The 21,257-nt window shown below is 51.4% G+C and overlaps 1 protein-coding gene and 1 long non-coding RNA gene across 3 annotated transcripts in view; one reads left to right on the top strand and one right to left on the bottom strand.

Moving 5' to 3' along the window:
- The window catches only part of FAM20A (FAM20A golgi associated secretory pathway pseudokinase), a 57,260-nt gene that overhangs the window by 1,450 nt on the left and 34,553 nt on the right, over positions 1-21,257 (bottom strand). For both annotated transcript variants that reach the window (XM_070060400.1, XM_017349297.3), the window contains exons 2-10: positions 11,277-11,461; positions 10,594-10,644; positions 8,821-8,899; positions 4,976-5,068; positions 3,799-3,914; positions 3,139-3,319; positions 1,834-1,943; positions 1,120-1,201; positions 588-647 (exon numbers count right to left, since the gene is read on the bottom strand). In XM_070060400.1, the coding sequence (XP_069916501.1) occupies positions 588-647; positions 1,120-1,201; positions 1,834-1,943; positions 3,139-3,319; positions 3,799-3,914; positions 4,976-5,068; positions 8,821-8,899; positions 10,594-10,644; positions 11,277-11,451 (947 nt within the window). In that variant the 5' untranslated portion in view covers positions 11,452-11,461. The remainder of the gene's footprint in view (positions 1-587; positions 648-1,119; positions 1,202-1,833; positions 1,944-3,138; positions 3,320-3,798; positions 3,915-4,975; positions 5,069-8,820; positions 8,900-10,593; positions 10,645-11,276; positions 11,462-21,257) is intronic.
- LOC138846030 (uncharacterized) overlaps positions 6,549-21,257 on the top strand; it is a 17,513-nt gene continuing 2,804 nt past the window's right edge. The window contains exons 1-2 of the long non-coding RNA XR_011383403.1: positions 6,549-7,965; positions 21,024-21,178. This is a non-coding gene — a long non-coding RNA (uncharacterized lncRNA). The remainder of the gene's footprint in view (positions 7,966-21,023; positions 21,179-21,257) is intronic.

Below are 21,257 nucleotides of genomic sequence, written 5' to 3'. Positions count from 1 at the left end.
TATACCAAGTTTTCCCATCCTGCTCAGGAGGAGGGAGAAGGAAGACATGTTTAACTGCACCTAAAAAATCAATGAAGCCCATCCATACTCCCCTCTGAGTTCCCCACAACGGAGGAGGTCCCACTAGGTGTGAAACACATGTTAACAATTAGCTCTGGGTGCTGTGGCGGAGCAGGTGGACAATTTCACAGTCCTGGCTAAAACAGGAGAGGGAGGGAAGTAGGTTAGATGTCCTCCAGAGGAAGGGTGGCCAGGACTTCGCTTCGATGGTGATCAGACAGTAATAGTTAATGAAGGTTGTCAGGCTCTGCCAAAGTGGGTGAGTATCTGAGCGGGTTAAAGATAAAAGGCGGTGACGGAAGCCTTCAAAGATGGGATCCTACTCCATCCCATGCCAGAGGAAAAAGCCTGAGCGGTGCCTGGGGAGGAGGTGATGGTCGCAAGTGCAGGAAGTGAGGTGTTTCACATCACCCTACCCAGCCACGTCTAGGCCGGTGAAGACTGGCTCCGGGCTCCCGAGCTTGGTGGCAAGCAGGCTGCCGGCCCCAGCTGCTCCCTGCCCCGTTACCTGCAGGCGGGACACTCACATGCAGCACTGCGAGAGAGGCGACAGGATGGACAGCTCGTCGTGGGAGTGTCGTCCGAACCTGGGGGGAGAAACGGGCTTCTGCATGGTGCCAAGGCATCATTCGCACTCCCTCGGGCTGCTCTCTTCTCTGCCTCCGCCTTTTTTGAACCAGTGGTTGGGGTAAAAATGCCTGGGATTGTGGCAGCCACCTCTCCAGCCCATCTCCGTCTGCTGATATAAAGCGTCTTTCCAAGGATGTTAAAACCAACCTCACAGGGCCAGCTGTGAGGATAAAAGCTTGTTGTCTGCCTCCAGGAGCTGTGTGGTTTTAAAAAAAAATACAGCAAACCTCAGCCTGCCTCACTGGAGGGCACAGAATGCGCATAGGCTGGAGGGCAGGCAGGTGGCACTGGGCAAAGATGAAGAGGAAAAAGGGCGAGAAGGAGATGGCCCGTGGCGGTGGAGGCGCAGCCTGGGGCCTCTGCTTTCCCCGAGCCCCTGCACTGGAGTGTGGCTGCAGACCGGGGTGCCGGACCCCGAGTTGGACTTACCCTCTGGCGTTGTCAAGGTGAATAAGGAACCCATCATCCCCAAATTTGGTGAACATCTCGTAATGGTGGCGATCCATATTGCCTGTGGGGGAAGGGGGCAGGGGATGGGAGCCGGGGCTGGGGCTAGGGCACAGGTACCCCCGCCCCTTGAGCCCTCTTGCAGGGAGGGAGGCCAGTGAGCAGTTCAGAGACAGGAGTGGGAACCTGGGCCATGGGCTGCCATTTCCCCAAGGGTGTTAGAGAAGGAAGCTAAACAAGCAAACACGAGGTGAGTGGTCTTGGATCCAAAGCATTTCCTGGGTCCTAGGGGCAGAAACATTGAGCGTGGGAGAGTGGGCATGGGGGGTGTTGGCCACTTTTGCTTCTGTAACTGCGTAACCCTGGGCCCTCCTATGGCCACACATTGTAGTGCACTGTTTCCCCCCACCCGATTTCCGCTGACATGGTGAAGGGAACATCTAACAGCTCTGACGCCCACAGGCCTTGTGGCAAGCTGGGTACCTGCCTTAGGAGTGGTGACCCTAACAACTGCCTCCGGTTGTCTCAAGTCGGGGGCAGCACGTGCACTTCGGTCCTCTTGGGCCTCCGTCACGTCTGGGGGAGGTGTGGGGTGTTCAGTCCTCATCAGCCAGCCTGGCTGCAACTTTCCATTCAAGGTCAAGGGGACTCCCAGGCCAACCAGGGTCTGCCGGGCGCCCTAGCACCGGGACCCACCTATGAGGAAGTCGAAGATGGCCATGTCGATGATGTTGAGCAGCCGGTTGCTGCTGTTGTATGGGTAGATCTGCTTCACTGTGTCACAGTAGCGGGGGTTGAGCTCCCACCTGAGGGTGAGAAGTCCAAGGGCTGGAAAAGCCAGACAGCGAGGAGTTGGGGGCCCACCCCACTCCCGATGCCTGCCTCCCTGGTCCTGCCTGGACTGCCAGCAGCTTCTCGGCATGCCAGGCAGTGGCCAGGTCGTTTGGAGGGCCCTGGGCAGTGCCCATGGGAGGCTGCAGAGTCCACACGGGGAGAAGCTTCTGGTCCTATTGTTTGTTCTGTTAGCATCAACCTGAAAGCTGGGGTGCCCCGGGCCAGAGGGGAGATGACAGGGCAGGTGGAGGCAGGTGCTGAAACCCTGGCCCTCGCCCAGGTCACGCTCTGTCATCTTCTCTCATTCGTGTCCCTCTGCCCCCGTTTCCATCTGGGGCCTCTTCCCCACAAAACCCCTTAGCATCTGTCGTGTCCTCCAGCCGTTCCTCCTTGGTCACCGGCCCTCCCACCATGGTGGAGGCGGCCTGGCAGTTGGGCCTGTCACTCACTCAGCTAACACTGAGGACCTGTGATGGGCCCCGGGGTGTGCCAGGCCCTGGGGCTCAGCAAGGGGCACCCTCGGCTTCATGCGTCTTGCTCAGGGGAGCCAGGGGCCTGCCCCACGGCTGCTTGGTGCCTCTCTGTTACACAAGGATTGCGTTTCTGTGACCTGCCTGCTGCTCTGTCTGCCCCACTGGACCGTGGAGGTTCCTGGGGAGGGGCAGCCTGTGTCTGTGATGTCCGTATCCACCAGCACTTAGGGGTAGGTGTGTAGCAGGTGCTTCATAGCTGAATATATGAACTGAAGTGTGAGGACAGACCCAGGCCACCGCATCAATGTGGAGAGCCCCAAGAAGCACACATTGCTGGCTGGAGTTTGGGAGAGGGGGCAGGCAAGGAGGGAGGGGGGTCTTGTAGGGTGTCCTCTTTCCGCCCCAGGAAATCCACTGGGAAGGAGTGGGGAACCTGGCACTCAAAGCCTGGGAAAAGGCAGAAGAGGGAGCATTGCCTTTTGCAGAGGTGAGGCTGTTGAGTGCTGCTCAACCATGTGTCCTGGGCACGGATTTTCAACTCTCAGTAGGAAGAGGGCCAAAGGAGTGCCCAGGCAGCTTCTGGGGTCCCAAAGCCAGGCCAGCCAGAGGTCTCGGGGCTAGGGAGCACGGCCACTCTCCAGGACTGGACTCGCAGGGCTGGGGGCACGGCATTGTGGCCAGGGAGCCAACTCACTCCTCTTTTCCCTCCAGCGAGTAGGAGCGGATCCAGGGGTTGGGCACAGACAGCCTGGGGGCCAGGTTGAGGGATGGCAGGAAGGCAGAGAGTGAGCCCTCCAGCAGGTGCGGGTTGCCACAGACAGCGTACTCGGTCTTGCACATGTACGGACACTTGGCGAAGAAGCACACGTTGCTGGCTGGAGGTTGGGAGAGGAGACAGACGTGAGAGGGGGGCTTGGAGGCGTGCCATCTTCCTGTCCTGAGAAATCCACCGGGAGAGATGGGGAACCCGAAACTCAGCTTGGGAAAAGGCAGAGGAAGGAGCGGTGCCTTTTCCAGAGGTGGGGCTAGGGAATACTGCTCAAGCAATTTTGAAATAGAGCAGAGACAGGGTGGGACCCCCGTCTCACTGCATCCTGTCCACATGACGAGGACGTTCTTCGGTACCCTGATTCCAGGGAGGCCACCTGTGTAGGTTGGGTGCCCACACAGGCTGGCCCGCACCTCACAGCCTTACCCCGTCCACACTTCCTCTTGTGTTATCCTCAAGCAGACCAGATGGGAGTGTGAGATGCACGCATCCGCCCATCCAGTACTGCGTGTGCTACCAGCAGGGGCCAGACCTCTGCCACACCTATCGGTGACCTGTGCCCTTCACCCGCACTGGGGACTCTACCTGGGGAGACAAAGAAGACGCTCTGCAGGATCTCATTCTTGGTGACCTCTAGGATCTCCTTGGTGACATTCATCAGCCTCCCCACAGTTGGCGGCACTCGCCGGAAGTCCAGGATCCTGGAAGAGAGGGGGCCCTGTTGGCATCTCAGGGGTGGTCAGGGAATGGGGGAGGAGAGGACCTGTACCTAGGCAGGAGCACATTCAGAATTGGCTGACATTCCTGACCGTGCCCAGCAGGTGGCCACGGTGGGGAGGGGTCTCTGCGGTATTGGGCTGCTGGTGCCCAGGGCAGATCCAGGACTAGGGAGGTGGAGAGAGAATCCTTACCCCCACCAAGCCTCCTGGGCTTTCTTCCACCCACACAGGCTGTGTTATAGGGATCTTGTTCACACACAGGTTGTGACTGAATGGGGCTAGGGTGAGGCTCGCCCGTTTCTAAAAAGCTCTTGGGAGGTGCCCGTGAGGCTAGTCCAGAGCCCACACTTGGAACAGCAATGCCTGAGCATGTGGGAGGAGCCAGGAAGTTCAGGGGCGTGGTTTCACCTGCTAGTCTCCTGACCTGAAGACTCCTTGCACCAATGGGAGTGGCCGCCTTCTCAATTTCAGATCAGGAAAACTAGAGCAAAGGGCAATGCCATGTGGAAGGCAGCCCCCCTGAGAAATGGGGCGGGGTTAGTTTTCTTCCTAAATTGTTCTTTTTGTTACATTGAGATCCTGTATTTTTTGATCCATGGGATCGCATTTGAAGGACCACACTGAAGTATGAAGAGTGGAAAGTGAGGGGCAGGTGTTTGGCACAAGGGTGAAAATGCTGCTTGGGACATCTGTATCCCATGTAAGAGGGCCCGGGTTCAAGTCCCTGCTCTGCTTCCAATTCTCCCTGCCTGCTAACAGCGCACCCTGGGAGGCAGCAGACCCAAGCTCAAGTGCCTGGGTCCCTGCCACCCACGTGGGAGACCTGGATGGAGTTCCAGGCTCTTGGCTTCTTCCTGGCCCAGCTCTGGCTGTTGCACGCTTTTGGATTTTATTTATTTATTTTTTTTTGCAAGCAGATGGATGATCTCTGTCTATTTTTCAAATAAATAAAGAATTTTTTAAAGTAGAAAGCCAGGGAGTTTCCTTCTGAAGGTCTGTCCAGCGCCCTTCCAGCCCGCGTCATCCCCTGGGCCAGACCCTACCTGTCCAGATGGAAAGCTGCGATCTCAGCGTTGTGTCTCTGAAAGTCGATGAAATAGAAGAAGTCCTCGGGCGTCTCCTCGTCTCGCTGCTGTCTGGAAGCAGGGAGGGAGTCACGCCCTGGACTCAGGCCTCAGCTGGGCGCCCGAGAAGACAGCTGAGAGGCCTGGTCCACGAGAAAGAACCTGCCCCGACACTCCACGTCCACATGGGCCATGCAGCGACGAAGCAGGAGTGGCCCTGCGCTCCCCGGGCTCAGGGAAGACACGCAACCAAGTTCTCACTGTTTGGTGACAGTGGTTGCTTCTTCCGCAAGCCTAGCAGTTGTGAGGGAAGAAATACAGACGCTGTGCTGCAGTGTGAACAGAAGAGAGACTGCTTGGCGGAACCAGAGGTTGTGCAGACCAGATGCCAAGGGCTGAGACGGGTGCGGCGTGAGCCAGGACCGGAAAATGGAAAAGTGCCCCGGAGACGCAGTTTTGTATGACTGAGGTTTGAAGAACAGACCAGCTCTGGCTCTTAGCGCAATTAGGACAAATGACACGAGACTGTCCCTTCAGACAAAACGGACACGAGCAGGTCCAGCCGGACGGAGCGTTGCGGGAGGCTGGAATAGCAGATACTGATTTCTGTGCGCATTAAAATGTGTGATGAATTCCTGCCCGTGTGCACGTGGCTCTCTGTGTGTGTGTGTGTGTGTGCACTTGTGTGTGTTCAGGACAGCATCTCCTGATCTCAAAGGGCGCCTTGGACTGACTTCCGGCCTCTAGGGCTGAGTTTGCCTTGATGCTGACAAACATGGAAGAATGAGGCTCGGGCTGATTTTATAATCCGTCACGTGCATGTGGGACTCTTACAGTGGCTTGCAAAGACAATGTAAATGTACATCATGTTGCAGAAATCTGTTAATAAACAGCACTGGCAGTTGAAATGGGGGATGTGCACTTTGCCAAAAAAGCGCAAGCCAGTCCTGGAAACCACAGCGAGGTGCTGCCAAAAGCGAAGATTCTATTTTAAAAGCCATGGCCGCATTTATAGCACAGCGCTCCTCGCTCAGGCCTCCCCCGCTTCTCCACAGCATCGCTGTGGACGCCTAGGCCTGGGCCAACAGAACGGTCCCTGGTCTCGTTCTAATTCCTGAATTTTATCCACAGGAATATGAGGCTACTTGAAAAAGTTTGCGGGAAATGGAAATCAAGATAAGTTTATTTTGGGATCAAGAAATTGTTGAAGTCCATGCAAGGAAGAATTTATCAAAAAGTTCCCAAGAAATGCATATAATGAAAAAGCCTGTGTGTGGATTTCAGCATTTCTTTGCACCCAGATGAACTTGATCTTTTAATTCCTTTTCCACGCACTTTGGAGTGCCCTTGACTGTAATCTTTCAGACTCCTTTAGGATTTTCAAAAACACCACTTCCTTGTTTTGTCTGGCACATGGTGGTTGCGATTTTTAAATTTGAAAGCTATTTTTACTTTGTTCCCAAAGGTGAATATCTACTTTCCCTCTTTAGTAAGAAAAAAAAAAAAAAGATGCTATTCACTTTAAATTCCAGGAAAGGTGTGTGTTTTTTGTTTTTTTTTTTTTTTTTTTAGAAAAAGCATGATTTTTCAAGCACGCATCTTTTTTTTTTTTTTTTTTTTGACAGGCAGAGTGGACAGTGAGAGAGACAGACAGAGAGAGAAAGGTCTTCCTTTGCCGTTGGTTCACCCTCCAATGGCCGCCGCTGCAGCCGGCGCACCACGCTGATCCGATGGCAGGAGCCAGGATCCAGGTGCTTTTCCTGGTCTCCCATGGGGTGCAGGGCCCAAGCACCTGGGCCATCCTCCACTGCACTCCCTGGCCATAGCAGAGGGCTGGCCTGGAAGAGGGGCAACCGGGACAGAATCCGGCGCCCCAACCGGGACTAGAACCCGGTGTGCCGGCGCCGCAAGGTGGAGGATTAGCCTATTGAGCCACGGCGCCGGCTTCAAGCACGCATCTTAAGAGGATACCATTTTGATTTTGAACTACATTTTCTAGAGCTGAACACTGAACTTTGTTCTACGGCATAAGAATGGGTAAAATGGCCCTCAGCACTGGAGGGTGGCGCTTTGGGGTTGTGCTCCAGGAAAAGGCTGGTGATTGGAGCAACTGTCATATTTGTTTCTAACTGTCAGGGCAGAGAGATGTTACTTTATTTTCCTACAAACAGAACAAAACAAAAAAGCCACCAGCAGGTTCCAGTGGCTTGCCCCTTCCTGACACGGAAAAGTGAAACAGGAGCTCTTGTGTGCACACTGGCTTCCGTTTTCAACAACAGAGACTCGCAATGTGCCGGGTGAGAGGGTTCTGCTCCTGGGAGTCAATTCAGGCATGTGGGAGCTGTGTCGAACGTGCAGACTCACTACAACCTCCGGCTCCTCATGAACACTGCGTGTTTCTACAGCAATGCACTCCAAGCTGCCTCTCCCTAAACAGTGCTCTCTTAACAATGATATATTAAGTGCATGGCTACTGGGGCTGGTGCTGTGGTGCAGTGGGTTAAGTTATTGCCTATAGCACTGGCGTCCTGTTATGGATGCTGGTTCGAGTCCCAGCTGCTCCACTTCTGATGCATCTCCCTGCTAATGTGCCTGAGAAAGCAGCAAAGATGGCCCAAGTGCTTGGACCCCTGTACCCATGCAAAAGACCTGGATGAAGCTCCTGGCTTTGGCTTGGCCCAGCCCTGGCTGTTGTGGGTATTTGGGAAGTGAACCAGGGGATAGAAGACTCTCTCTCTCTCTCTCTCTGTTTCTGCCCCCCTCTCTCTCTGTAACTCTGCCTTTCAAATAAGTAAATAAATCTTTAAAAATTAGAGTGCATGACTATTAATGATTTAAAACTCATGGCTGGAATCTCTTTGGCAGCTCTTGCGTTCAACTGTGCGTCGTGCCAGTCACCTGCCTGCCATGGAACCTCGGCTCATCACCGTGTGTGTTGCTGCCACAGCTCCCGTTGGAGAGCAACGCAAGTGAGTGGTGACTGATTTTAGTGCTTTATATGCCTGAATATAAAATGCAGTGTCTCTGGAAATTGTCCCTAGGGAAAAGAGTCTTGCAAATTTTCTTGTTTCGTTTCTCAAATGGTGAGGGTCCCCTTGGTCACTTTGTTTCATTCAGGACAGACTCTTTCACCTGAAACGAGTTTGGTCCATGCTGGTTGCACTGCCTGATGGAACTGCCTACAACAGGTGGTTGGTAGTGATGGGGGAGGGGAATTGGAGAAGAATTGATTTAACAATGACCCTGAACTTGACTGAGTGATGTTAACCAATGTCAAAACCTTTCTAACAAGTGTAATGTGAGTTGGTGGTGGGGAAGCAGTATTTCTAAATCTATATGGCATACTACATATATTTGATGAGATGTAAAGACTCGTATATATGCAGACATTTGTCTCATGTTCATCTTTGAAAAGTTACTTATTTAAATAGACCAAGAAACTGATTCGTACATCAGAAAACCAGGGCAAGCTCCTTATGTAGGAGTGGTTCTCTAGGTTACTTGGGCCCGGAGGCCACAGAGGGATGCTCCAAGTCCAAGTGTCCGATGGACTCCGTGAGGGTGGGAAAGGCCGTGGGGATTATCTCAGGCTACCCGGTGAAGCCCACGTGCAGCTGTCCGCTCCGGCCCCGCCCTCCGGAGGTGCCTCTGCCACCGCAGCTCAGGCAGCTCAGGGACTGAGCGTCCAGCCTCTGGACCCCGCCCCGGGGGCAGCCGCCCGCCACAGGCCTCCGCTCCATCGGCGGAAGGGCTGCTCTGGGAATCGTTTTTACCATCACTGAGCTGCCGCGGCGGGCACGGCGGCGAGGATGGCGGTCACTTACCTCATGGGCTTGAACATGGCCTTCCCGAAGTCGGAGAAGCGCAGCACCAGCTTCAGGTGGACCCCGCTGGGCTTCACGACTGGGAGGCGGCAGAGAGTGCGTTAGGTCCATAAACCCAGCCAACGTCTTCCGCTTTCTCTTAGTTAATTTTTTTTAACTAACATGTAGAATATTTTTATGGGGTACAGTACAATTTCTTTAAAGTGTTCAAATTTTAATTATTTATTTAGGACAGAAAGGGATGGGCATCAGATATACAGAGAGACAGAGAGAGACGGCTGATCCACTCCCCAAATGCCCACAACATCTGGGGCTGGGCATGGCCAAAGCCAGCAGCTGGGAACTCAACTCAGGTCTCCTGCAGGGGTGGTGGGGATTCGTGTACTTAAGCTCTCCCCACCGCCTTTCAGCAGGAGGCTGGCATCGCAAGTGGCGCTTCTTCTCCAAGGGGCCAGGCCATGAGTGTGTGCCCGGGAGCAAGAGAGAGTACTTTGTCAGCATGGGAGAAAGGCAAACTCTACAGGTTTCCCCACATAGATGCTCGCTGAAAATCCCCAAGAACGTTTTCCTAAGAAGAACGGACCCTTTCTTGTGTCTTAGTTGCACTTGGTAGCCTCTGATTGGGGGAGCCATAGACCAGTCTGTTTCTCTTTCTCCCTTCCTGTTTGAGGCTGTGTCCCAGGCTGGGGGTACAGTGCAGTGAGTGCACCTCCTTGCATTTTGCACAGGAGGAGTCAAGTGTTTAGCCTAGCAATTAGGACACCCACATCCTGCGTGGATTCAGTATCCGGCTCTTGGCTCCCCAGTTTCCACTTCCTGCTAATGCATGCCCTGGGAGGAAGCAGCGATGGTCCAAGTACTGGGTCCCTGCTACCCGTGTGGGAGACCTGGATTGTGTTCTTGGCTCTTGGCTTTGCCCAGTTGTCGTGGCTCCATCTCTCTGCCTCTCAAATAACTAACTAAACATTTAAAAAGCAATTTGTATCTGGGTCACCTCACTGGCCTCAGCCTCTCAGCCCTGCAGTAAGCTCTAGTGAGGGTCTCCCTCCCCTTGTGTTCTAGAACGTGGCAAACAGCAGGTGCTTAGTTAAAGGACAGGGAAGCCTGGGCCCTGTAAACCTTTATCTTTCACACCTTTGATACATTATATCACCTGGAGAAATTTCTTACCTGTTCGACCCATTGAGGTAAATGAACAAGGCTATCCTGTGGCTGGAGGTGACTGGCGGGGGGCTTCAGTGTCCAGGGCCACCCCTAACCAGTCCACAGTGCCCCCCGCCCCCATGGGAGCTCTGCTGCACTCTCTTAGCTTTTTGCTTCTGTTAGTCATTTGCCCCAGCTAGGGGGTCTCAAGTTTGCCTGCACTAGAATTGCACAGAGCACTTACAAATGCAGATGCCTGGGCCTCACCTGGGGAGCTGATTCTAATAAAAGCTCCCCAGGTGAATGCAGTACGTTGCCGGCCTGGCTTCTTCAATTTGAAATTGCACCCAGAGTACAGAGTGGAGACTGAGGCTCTGTGTTTCCAACAAGCTCCCCAGGGATGCTGATGACGTCTGTCCCTGGACCACGTGTGTGTGTGTGGGGGGATCCTACACTAGTGCACTTCTGAAATGCCTTTTCTTTCTGTGGGGTGGGGGTGAGTTAGGGAGGGGGCACATCTCAGGGATTGGGCAGAGAGAAGTGTATACCTTCCATTCCTGGCAGGGCCCTCCCTGGAGTGGGTGGTGGGACGATGAGGGGGCAGGCTGTAGGCGGGGCCAGGGCACTTACTCTGGGTGCAGTCACAGGCTCCCAGCAAGGCTTTCTCATCCTGACTGTAATCTGCAAAGGAGGAGAAAGGCAGTGAGAACTCCCAGCCATGCTCCCGGGAGAGCCAACCACACGGGGACCCTAGATTTTGCTTCACCAGAGGGGGCGACTGTGATGTAGCCTGGACCACCCTGCTCCATCCCGGGGCCCTCGTTCTTCAGCCCTTTGGTGGATGTTCCAGCAGCACCTGCCTGGAAGACCAAGTCTGGTTTCATCCGTGCTAACAATGCGCTGTGTCACTGTCATAGCGCTAGAGCACACAGAGGGCCTGGGTTGGAATCCCAGCCTCCCGACTGGGTCCTTGGCCAGGTTACCCAATTTCTCCGAGTCTTGGTTTTCCCATGTGTGAAATGGCAACGATCCTGTCCTTGCCATAAGGCGGCTGTCTGATAGAGGATGCATCTCCTAGATCGAAAGACGCACCCGATGAACAGTAGGGGTCGCCTTTCTCTCAGGGTGCAGAACACCTCCTGTGCTTTCCTGATGGGGTCCTGATGAGGCTAGGGTTAGAAGATCTCTTTCAAAGTGAAAAAGATGGAAGCCCATGTTTTTACTACCCATCTGTGAGCACCAGCCCTTTGGCAGGTGCACCCAGCCTCCCTGGCGCACTGTCGGCCCCTCCTGCCTGAGCCCAGGAACCGCACCAGCGCTGATGGTGGGGAAGTGCCTCATGTCGTGCAGGAGTTTGCTGACCGCGGGACTGGACGGGGAGTACAGCCCGTGGCTGTTGATCCCCAGGTGGAACTGGACCCAGCTGGCCTCGAGTCGTAGCTGCAGTGGGGGGTCCAGCGAGGTGAGGTTCATCTGCTCTTTGTACATCTTGTGTCGCCTGAAAGAGCCAGGGGTTTTGTTTTCGTTATTTTTTTAATTGGAGGAACAAGAAGGCAGAGACCTGCTGACGCCCTCGGCTGCGTTCTCCACACTCGTTCTTTCTCTCACTCAGGAGCGCATTGAGCACCTGCTGTGTGCCAGGCTTCAAGCTGTGCTTAGGACCCCAAGGAGGAGGAAAGCAGCCACGTGGTCCTTCCTCATCCTCACCAGAGTTACCATCTGCTGAGCGAGATAGGCAAAGAGGCCATCCATACATGATACACAGGGACAGCAAAGCAAGCAGACACACAAGGACATGGGGCCCCGTACAATTCGAGAGCTCTAGCCTCTCTGTGCACTTTCCCCTGAAAAGTCTCTGTCTTATCTCGCCCCACACTTCATGTCCTGAGGCATCAGGAGGTAGGGGAGAGAAGGTAGCTGCTGAGAATGAAAAGAATGGAGGGTGAGGCTTGAGGCTGAATCGATACAGCATAGAGGAAAAGAAGAATTCATTAGCAACTGGCTGTCCATCCTGCTTGGCAGCCTTTTCTGCGAGGATTAAAAAAAAATGTAAAAACCGATGGCCCTGCCATTGACAAGTATCAAGTCTAGTTCAGGAGCGAGACAGGTTGCACGTCTGTGAAAGAATCAAGGCAAAATATAAGGCCACTTATATCAACCGCTAGACATGCGGTTCAGATCGAAACACCTTAGCATTTTGGAGATGGGAAAGATGATTCTATGATGAAGTAGACAGGGGGCTGTTGACTATGGGGGAAGAAGGGACTTCACTGTATCCTACAGAATCGTGGTGTTCGGAGACGGGGCAGGTGCTCTTGCATTGGGAAGTAAATGAGCAGAGGCGTTGAGGCAAGGCAAAGGAACACCCTGTTATTTTAGACATTCTGCAGAAGGAAGAATGGCAGGGACTTCTCTTCTGAGAGAGCAGGCTCTCGCCTAGCCTTCCAGCTTGGCGTGGGGTAAGGAGACTGCAGATTATCCCGTGCCTGAAGATCAACAGCAGGTCCATCCAGCCACTGCCTTCCCCACCTGGACAAAGGAGCAATTTTCCCTGTTGGGATCATTCTTTTCATTTTATTTTATTTATTTATTTTTTAATTAATTAATTAATTTAACAGATAGAGTTAGACAGTGAGAGAGAGAGACAGAGAGAAAGGTCTTCCTTCTGTTGGTTAACCCCCCAAATGGCCGCTATGGCCAGCGCTATGCTGATCTGAAGCCAGGAGCCAGGCGCTTCCTCCTGGTCTCCCATGCAGGTGCAGGGCCCAAGCACTTGGGCCATCCTCCACTGCCTTCCCAGGCCACAGCAGAGAGCTAGACTGGAAGAGGAGCAGCCGGGACTAGAACCATACGCCCATATGGGATGCCGGTGCCACAAGCGCAGCATTAACCAAGTGAGCCACGGCACCGGCCCCGGGATCATTCTTAAGAAAGTAATGTTAAACTGCTTCTGACCAGCATTTTATGAAAATCAAGAGAAAGGTCAAGTTGTTGACCAGATCTGTAGGCCACCGGCCAGCTTTTCCTTACCCTATCAGCATTTTATTTTCATTTTTAAAAATAGTCTGGCCAGGCTCTGGTTCCCAAGGCTGCACTGAGGCTAAAGCTATGTGGCTCTGCAGTTCTCTGGGGAGTCTGCTGGAAAGAGTGGGAAGTCCTTAGCGAAGTCAGTCGCCCCAAACCAGGCCAGCGCAGCATACGAAGGAGCAGGAGGAACAATCCTGCTGGACGAGCTGGGTTTTGGGAGAGGGAAGGGGAGGAGGTGGAGTTTTCTTAAGTGGAGCTCAGAGCTAATGAATTCCAGCTACAACCACAGCTGTGGAGACAGCGTCCAAAGCAAATAACAAACGTGGCAGACGGATGCAACTTTTGGACTGGAACAGGCGGCTGCTTGAAACAGTCATGGCGACTGCTGCTGGGGGACGCACGGCTTCTGGTTGGCTTGTCTCTGTCGTTCCTCCTGGTTTGTTGTCTTCATGGTTAGGCAGGGCTGTCAAGAGCCATTTCTTTAGTTGATTTCATCAACTTCCCTGGAGTCCTCTTTATTCCCCAAAGGGTGACCAACAGGGACATGGCTACCGTGGGCTAGGGCAGGCAGCTTGTATTGGCTACAGTGGGAATATTTACACCACGGAAATGGGCAAACGTTACAAATCAGCTGGGGAGAGCTGTTTCCATCATACCACTGGCCCGTTCTCTGATGATGGCTGTGTGCTTACAGGTATAGAAATGGCCAACACAGAGGACATCTGCTTTCTCCCTTGCTTGTTATGCTTAAGAAAAAAAAGTAGAATTCTAAGGCAGCCAGTCAATATGGCAAGGGGAGCTCTCGTTCTATTTTTTTTTTTTTTTGACAGGCAGAGTTAGACAGTGAGAGACAGAGAGACAGAGAGAAAGGTCTTCCTTCCGTTGGTTCACTCCCCAAATGGCCGCCACGGCCAGCGCTATGCTGATCTGAAGCCAGGAGCCAGGTGCTTCTTCCTGGTCTCCCATGCAGGTGCAGGGCCCAAGCACTTGGGCCATCCTCCACTGCCTTCCCGGGCCACAGCAGAGAGCTGGACTGGAAGAGGAGCAACCGGGACAGAACCGGCGCCCCAACTGGGACTAGAACCCAGGATACCGGCGCAGCAAGTGGAGGATTAGCCTAGTGAGCCACGAGGCTGGCCTATCATTCTATTTTAAATGGGTATCTAAAATCCACTGACATAAAATATATGGCTATGCAACAAGGTGCAATATCAGCCAAGAGAATACTGGTTGGTAAGCAAGCTTTACTTGTCAAGGAAGAGGAAATGTGTGTATCATAAAAGGAAAACACTAAGTGTCGATGGCTGCGTACGTGGATAAAAAGAAAACCTTGGCTATATAAGTCATGTGAGTTTGAGAGAAGTGTAGATCGCTTTGCTCTTTACTGGAGTTTGTCTCAAATAATTGTTTTCTAAAAGGAGCAGCACCTCTTAGAGAAAAAAAAGAACCTTTAAAAATGTTTAATTTTACATTTCCAGGGTCTAAAACCTGAAGTCTCGGAAATCTTGCTCGTATCCCTCCCTGTTCCCCAGGTTACCTCTTCCCTGGTCCAGAGGCAATAGATGTTGCTATTTTTTTTCCATTGCTTATTTCTACCTTCTTTTTTGTTGTTGATAATTTTTTTTATTTGTTAATTTGAGAGGCAGGGATAGAGAGGGTGAGGGGACAGAGACACAGAGACAAAGATAGAATGTCTACCTACTGGGTCATTCTCTAGATGCCTCCAGCAGCTGGGTCTGGGCCAGGCCGGAGCTGGGAGCCAGGGACTCAGTCCAGGTCTCCATGGAGAGTCCTGGTTAACTTGCACCATCACCGCTGCCTCCCAGAGTCTGCATTAGCAGGAAGCTGGCGTCAGGCACTCTGATCTCTGTCTTACCAGTATCTTAGCCGCTGGGCCAAATGCTCCCCCACCTTTATTTTCACAGGTATGATAATATAAAAACTGCACTGTCCTGGAATTTGATTAGTTCTCTTGTCAGTAGGTTTTAATGGTTTTTCCAATTTGATGTGTGGAAGGTTCTTTAAAGGCTGCATAATTTTCCAGTGAATGGAAGCGACAGAATTAATTTGTGATGATCTGAGTTGATTGGCCTCACATTCATATATAAATAAAATAAATAAATAAATAAAATCTTTATATATGTATATATAAAAGAGATGGGTCTTTGGCAGAGCCCTCACAGGTGGGAAAGACCCCTGGGGCACTAGCTTGGCCCTCCGTCATGTGAGGATGTGGAGGAAAGATGATGGTTTATGAACCGCGGGACAAGCGCTCATCAGACACCAAGACTGCTGGTGCACCCATCATGGACCTCCCAGCCTCCAGGCAAAAAAAAACAAAACAAACAAACAAAAAAAAACCAAACAGTTTCATGATATTTTGCTACAGCAGCCTAATGGGCCAAGACATAATCCATCTCCCTGTTGGTGAAATTCTAGGTTGTGATCTTTTGTTGCGACAAGTGGTGTTGTGACGTAGGACGTTTCCCGCGTGTGAGAATTCATCTATATATTCGATGCCTTTGAGTGTTGTTGATCAAAGGGCAGGTGTTCTGCTGTTATTACAGATACTGAAACTGCTGCGGCTGGCATTGGATGAGGCCAGGTTCATGAAGCTTGGCCCACAGCATTACTTACTTTTGATTCTGGTCAATGTAATAGGTGAACGGTGTCTTTTGTTTTTAAGAAATCTTTCCAAGGATTTTATTGTATTTACTTGGATGGCAGAGAGTGAGTGAGAGCGAGTCAGAGACAGACAGCAATTTTTCTGTATGTTTTCTCCAAATGTTCTCCAAATGTCTCTGACAAGAGGGGCTGGGCCAGGCCAAAGCCTGATCTCCCACGGTGTGTGGCACAGCCCCAGGTATTCGAGCCATCACTAGCTGTCACCCAAAGGGTGCACTAGCAGGAAGCTGGAGTTGAGAGCAGAGCCAGAACCCAGACACTGCAAGTATCCCAAGCAATCTTATCTGTTGCACCAAGTGCTCACCCTATTTATTTGTTATTTGCTTTTAAATTTATTTAAAAGACAAAGAGGTAGAGACAAAGACAGCGATCTCCACCTGCTGGTTCACTCCCCAAATGCCTGCAACTGTCAGGAGCTGGGAAGTCAATCCCAGTCTCTGGCCTGGGTGGTTGAGCCATCACCTGCTGCCTCCCAGGGTGCAAATTAGCGGGAAGCTGGAATCAGGAGCGGAGAGAGGACTTGAACCCGGGCCCTCCAACATGGCATTTGAGCGTACGCGCTGCCTCGCAACTGGTAGGTCAGCTGCCTGCCTCCGGGTCTATTTTGAATCCGTGTGTCTATTCTTGTTATGAGTGAAAACTGGCATCCTTTCATTTGTTCCAGAGTTTTTGTATTTCTTTTGCCCATGTCAATGCTGCGTGGTTAATCTTTTGTTCAATTGCTTTTACACATTGAGGAAATTACTCATTTTCTGTATGATTTGCCAATAACGTTTCCCAGTTTATTGTTAATCTTTTGACTTAGGGTGATTTTTGTTCTAATGCAAAAATGTTTATTTGTGTAAAGTTGAAATGACCGATTGTTTCATTCATGGCTCTGACTGGTGTTTGTTCCTAGAAAGACATGTCTCACTTGGAAATTATAAGAATATAAAACTAAACCAAAGCATGGTTTCCTCTAGTAATTTGTGGCTTCATTTTTTTCCACTTAAATATCTGCCAAGTCTGAAATTTATTTAGGTAAAAGGTCTTAATATGGATTTGTCTTTTTTCCTCCCAGATGACTAGCCAGTTCTCCAAAAATCATTTGTTAAAGAATCCATTTGTTAATCTCACTGCTTGGAAATGCTATCTTTATCATATGACAAACTTTTATTTACATCTCGGTCTGTTTCTTTTCTTAATATTTATCTAATTCATTAATTAAATTTATTTGAAAAGCAGAGTGGTAGAGAGAGATTCCTCCATCTGCTGGTTCACGGACCAGTGGGAGCAGGGTAAGGATTTGAATCCAGCTACTTGGACATGGGACAGGCGTTTGTGTGTTAACTGCTGTGCCAAATGCCTGTCTTCGGGTCTATTTCTTTTCTTTTCTTTTCAAAAAAGATTTATTTATTTATTTATTTGGGTCTATTTTGGGCAGCTCCATTCTATCTCTTGCTCTGTCTAGCCATACTCCAGTATGATACTGCTTGGACTTCTTTAGCTTTCTAAAATACTTTACCAGCTAGTAGGGGCTAGTTCTTTTTATTGTTCTTCATTTAAAAGTTTTGTTAAATTAATTAATTAATTAATTTGAAAGGCAAAGTGACATAGAGGGAGATGCACAGAGAGAAAGATTTTCCATCCCTGGTTCGCTCCCCAAATGCTGGCATTAGCCGGGGCTGGGCCATCTTGAAGCCAGGAGCCAGGAACTGCATCAGGGCCTCCCACGTGGGTGGCAGAAACCCAAGTACTTGCACCAGCATCTGCTGCGTCCCAGGAAGCTGGACTGGAAGCAGAGGCAGGAGGCACTGGGATGGGATGCGGGCGCTCCGAGAAGCGGCTTCATTTGCTGTCCACAATATTTGCCCCTCTTGCTCTTGTTTTAAACGAATTTTCCTGTACAGCCCAACTTGTGTACTTATGCACATGAATTTTACAATAAAGAAAACTCCTTTTGGGCCGGCGCCGCGGCTCAATAGGCTAATCCTCCTCCTTGTGGCGCCGGCACACCGGGTTCTAGTCCTGGTTGGGGCGCCGGATTCTGTCCCGGTTGCCCCTCTTCCAGGCCAGCTCTCTGCTGTGGCCCAGGAAGGCAGTGGAGGATGGCCCAAGTCCTTGGGCCCTGCACCCCATGGGAGACCAGGAGAAGTGCCTAGCTCCTGCCTTCGGATCGGTGTGCTGGCCGCAGCGCGCCAGCCGTGATGGCCATTGGAGGGTGAACCAATGGCAAAAATGAAGACCTTTCTCTCTGTCTCTCTCTCTCACTATCCACTCTGCCTGTCAAAAAAACAAAACAAAACAAAACAAAACTCCTTTTAAAATGGAAATCTTAAAAACAAATTTTCAAATAGACTTAATGTAATGCCTTTTTGCCTTACTGACAAAAGTCCAGGTCTTCTTTCTGGAGGGCAGTTTCCCAACCCATTTCAAAGTCTGCAATGAGTTTTTTTTTTGACAGGCAGAGTTAGACAGTGAGAGAGACAGAGAGAAAGGTGTTCCTTCCGTTGGTTCATCCCCCAAATGGCCGCTACAGCCGGTGTGCTGCGGCCGGCACATCGTGCTGATCCGAAGCCAGGAGCCAGGTGCTTCTCCTGGTCTCCCATGAGGTTGCAGGGCCCAAGCACTTGGGCCATCCTCCACTGCCTTCCCGGGCCACAGCAGAGAGCTGGCCTGGAAGAGGAGCAACCGGGACAGAATCCGGCGCCCCAACTGGGACTAGAACCTGGTGTGCTGGCGCCGCAGGCGGAGGATTAGCCTAGTGAGCCACGGCGCTGGCCTGCAATGAGTTTACCCTTTGACTTTGCAGCTTCATTTCTGCAGCTTATACTGTAGGATTATTTGCACAAATTTTCAAGAAAAATGTACATGTGCAAAGATGTTCATTGATATATTGCTTATATCTATAAAAATGGAGAAAGATCAAATATTTATAAAGAGGTGGCTATATATGTAGTGATGTGGAAGAATATCTAATTTCAGAACAATATGTAGAGTGAGCCTCATATTTTTCTTTTTTTTTAATTTTTTTTTAATTTTTTTTTTTTTTATTTTTTGACAGGCAGAGTGGACAGTGAGAGAGAGAGACAGAGAGAAAGGTCTTCCTTTGCCGTTGGTTCACCCTCCAATGGCCGCCGCGGCCAGTGCGCTGCGGCCGGCGCACCGCGCTGATCCGATGGCAGGAGCCAGGAGCCAGGTGCTTTTCCTGGTCTCCCATGGGGTACAGGGCCCAAGCACCTGGGCCATCCTCCACTGCACTCCCTGGCCACAGCAGAGAGCTGGCCTGGAAGAGGGGCAACCGGGACAGAATCCGGCGCCCCGACCGGGACTAGAACCCGGTGTGCCGGCGCCGCTAGGCGGAGGATTAGCCTAGTGAGCCGCGGCGCCGGCCGAGCCTCATATTTTTCATTAAAAATATCACATCATGTACTTATATGGACATGAGCACACAAGCATGCATATTTGGTATGCATGGAAAGAACACAGACCAAATTCGATGCTGGAAGGCCTAGGGCAGGGGTAGGGAGCATCTGGTTTGCGGGCTGTGTAAGACCCATGGAATCATTTGATCTGGCCCTGCCAAGTGACTGCAGGTGAGACTTGAAATTCAGTCACTGTAGAGCAGGCTAATTTTTAAGTTGAGAATTTTGTACAGCCCATGAACAATGTTATCCATATCCAAATGGTCCTTGGCAAAAAAAAAGTTCCCCACCCCTCTAGGGGTGGGGATGTGTAGCTTTCATTTTTTTACTTTATACATTTCCTCTTTTTTTTTTTTTTTTTTTTTGACAGGCAGAGTGGACAGTAAGAGAGAGAGAGACAGAGAGAAAGGTCTTCCTTTGCCATTGGTTCACCCTCCAATGGCCGCTGTGGCCGGCGTGCTGCGGCCGGCGTGCTGCGGCCGGCGCACCGCGCTGATCCGATGGCAGGAGCCAGGTACTTCTCCTGGTCTCCTATGGGGTGTGGGCCCAAGGACTTGGGCCATCCTCCACTGCACTCCCTGGCCACAGCAGAGAGCTGGCCTGGAAGAGGGGCAACCGGGACAGAATCCGGCGTCCCGACCGGGACTAGAACCCGGTGTGCCGGCGCCGCAAGGCAGAGGATTAGCCTAGTGAGCCGTTCCTCTTGACTTCATACTCTGTACATTGCCTCTCCTTGACCTGGCAAGACCAGCTTGGTGGTCTGTGACTTACAATTTCCAACCACAAAGCCCTGTCCTTTTGGCTCCAAGGGTTAGTTCAGGCATGTGCAAATGACCTGAGCTGTCCCAGTCTGAGGATTCCTACAAACTTCTCAGGGCTGCCAGAAGAAGAGCTGTTCTCTCTTTGTTTTTTTTTTTTTTTTTTTTTTTTTTTTTTTCCTGAGATTCTCAGCTCTGAACAAACTGTAAGCGTGGGGGCTGCTGGTGGCCAGGGAGCTTGCCCGAGGAGAGCAGAATAGAACGGGGAGCAACCGAGAGCAAGCGCTTGCCCAGTAGCATCCTTGAGTGCCCGGATGCAGTCGCCACACTTAGACTTCTCAGTGATCTGAACAGCACACACCTGCTTCCTCTCGCTGTCAGTACTGGGTGTCCATCAGTTGCCCTTGGACAGATGCAAATCCTGTCTCTGGTGTGTTACACACTCACCTGGGTCTTAGAGGCAGTGTCAGCTCCTCCCCTACACAGCCCACATCACGGGGGAGGGAGCTTGCTGTCTCTGACCCCCACAGTGTCCAGGCAAGACTCTGAAATTCGTTCCCCACATCCACAATTATTAGGGACTTTTTTCCCCTCTTAAGCAAACAAAACCACTTCCCTAATCTCTTTTTATATGAGAGTCAACATGATAGGTGCTTTCCTTAATAGTCTTCAGTGGCTGCGGCCAGCGCTGTGGTGTAGCGGGTAAAGCCGCCACCTGCAGTGCCCACATCCCATATGAGCACCGGTTCAAGCTCTGGCTGCTCCACTTTCGATCCAGCTCTCTGCTATGGCCTGGGAAAGCAGTAGAAGATGGCCCAAGTGCTTGGGCCCCTGCACCCATGTGGGAGACCCAGAAGAAGCTCCTGGCTCCTGGCTTCGGATCGGCGCAGCTCCGGCTGTTGCGGCCAACTGGGGAGTGAACCAGCTGATGGAAGACCTCCCCCCTCCCTTTATCTCTCTCTCTTTCTCTCTCTCTCTGTATGTGTAACTCTGACTTTAAAGTAAATGGATAAATCTTTAAAAAAAATAGTCTTTGGTGTCACTCAGTGTTTAATTAAACCCTTATTTCACTTTTAGACTAAACTAGAGTTACTGGGCTCTCTCTCTCTCTCTCCATTTCTCTATAATTTTTTCTTGCGAAGTTTCCAAGATTTCGGTCCATTTTGCTTTTGGCTTTCACCTGCAGAGCTCCTCCCAGGGACCAGCTCAGGCGCCTCCAACTACAGCGGGAACCTCTCCTGTTCTCTCCCTAACCCAGAAGAAACAGCACAAGGGCCAAACACGAGGCCTGTTTTGACGACAAGGACGGCAGGGACATAGTTTGACCTCTGCTGGAATGAGGTAAGCGTGTCACAGAACGTACAGGAGTTGAACAAGAGCCAATCAGGAGCACATTCAGAGGACAGGACACGGAGTTTGT

Source organism: Oryctolagus cuniculus, chromosome 17, assembly GCF_964237555.1.
Source record: "Oryctolagus cuniculus chromosome 17, mOryCun1.1, whole genome shotgun sequence".
Taxonomy (NCBI): domain Eukaryota; kingdom Metazoa; phylum Chordata; class Mammalia; order Lagomorpha; family Leporidae; genus Oryctolagus; species Oryctolagus cuniculus.
This window is presented reverse-complemented; position numbering and strand designations above follow the sequence as displayed.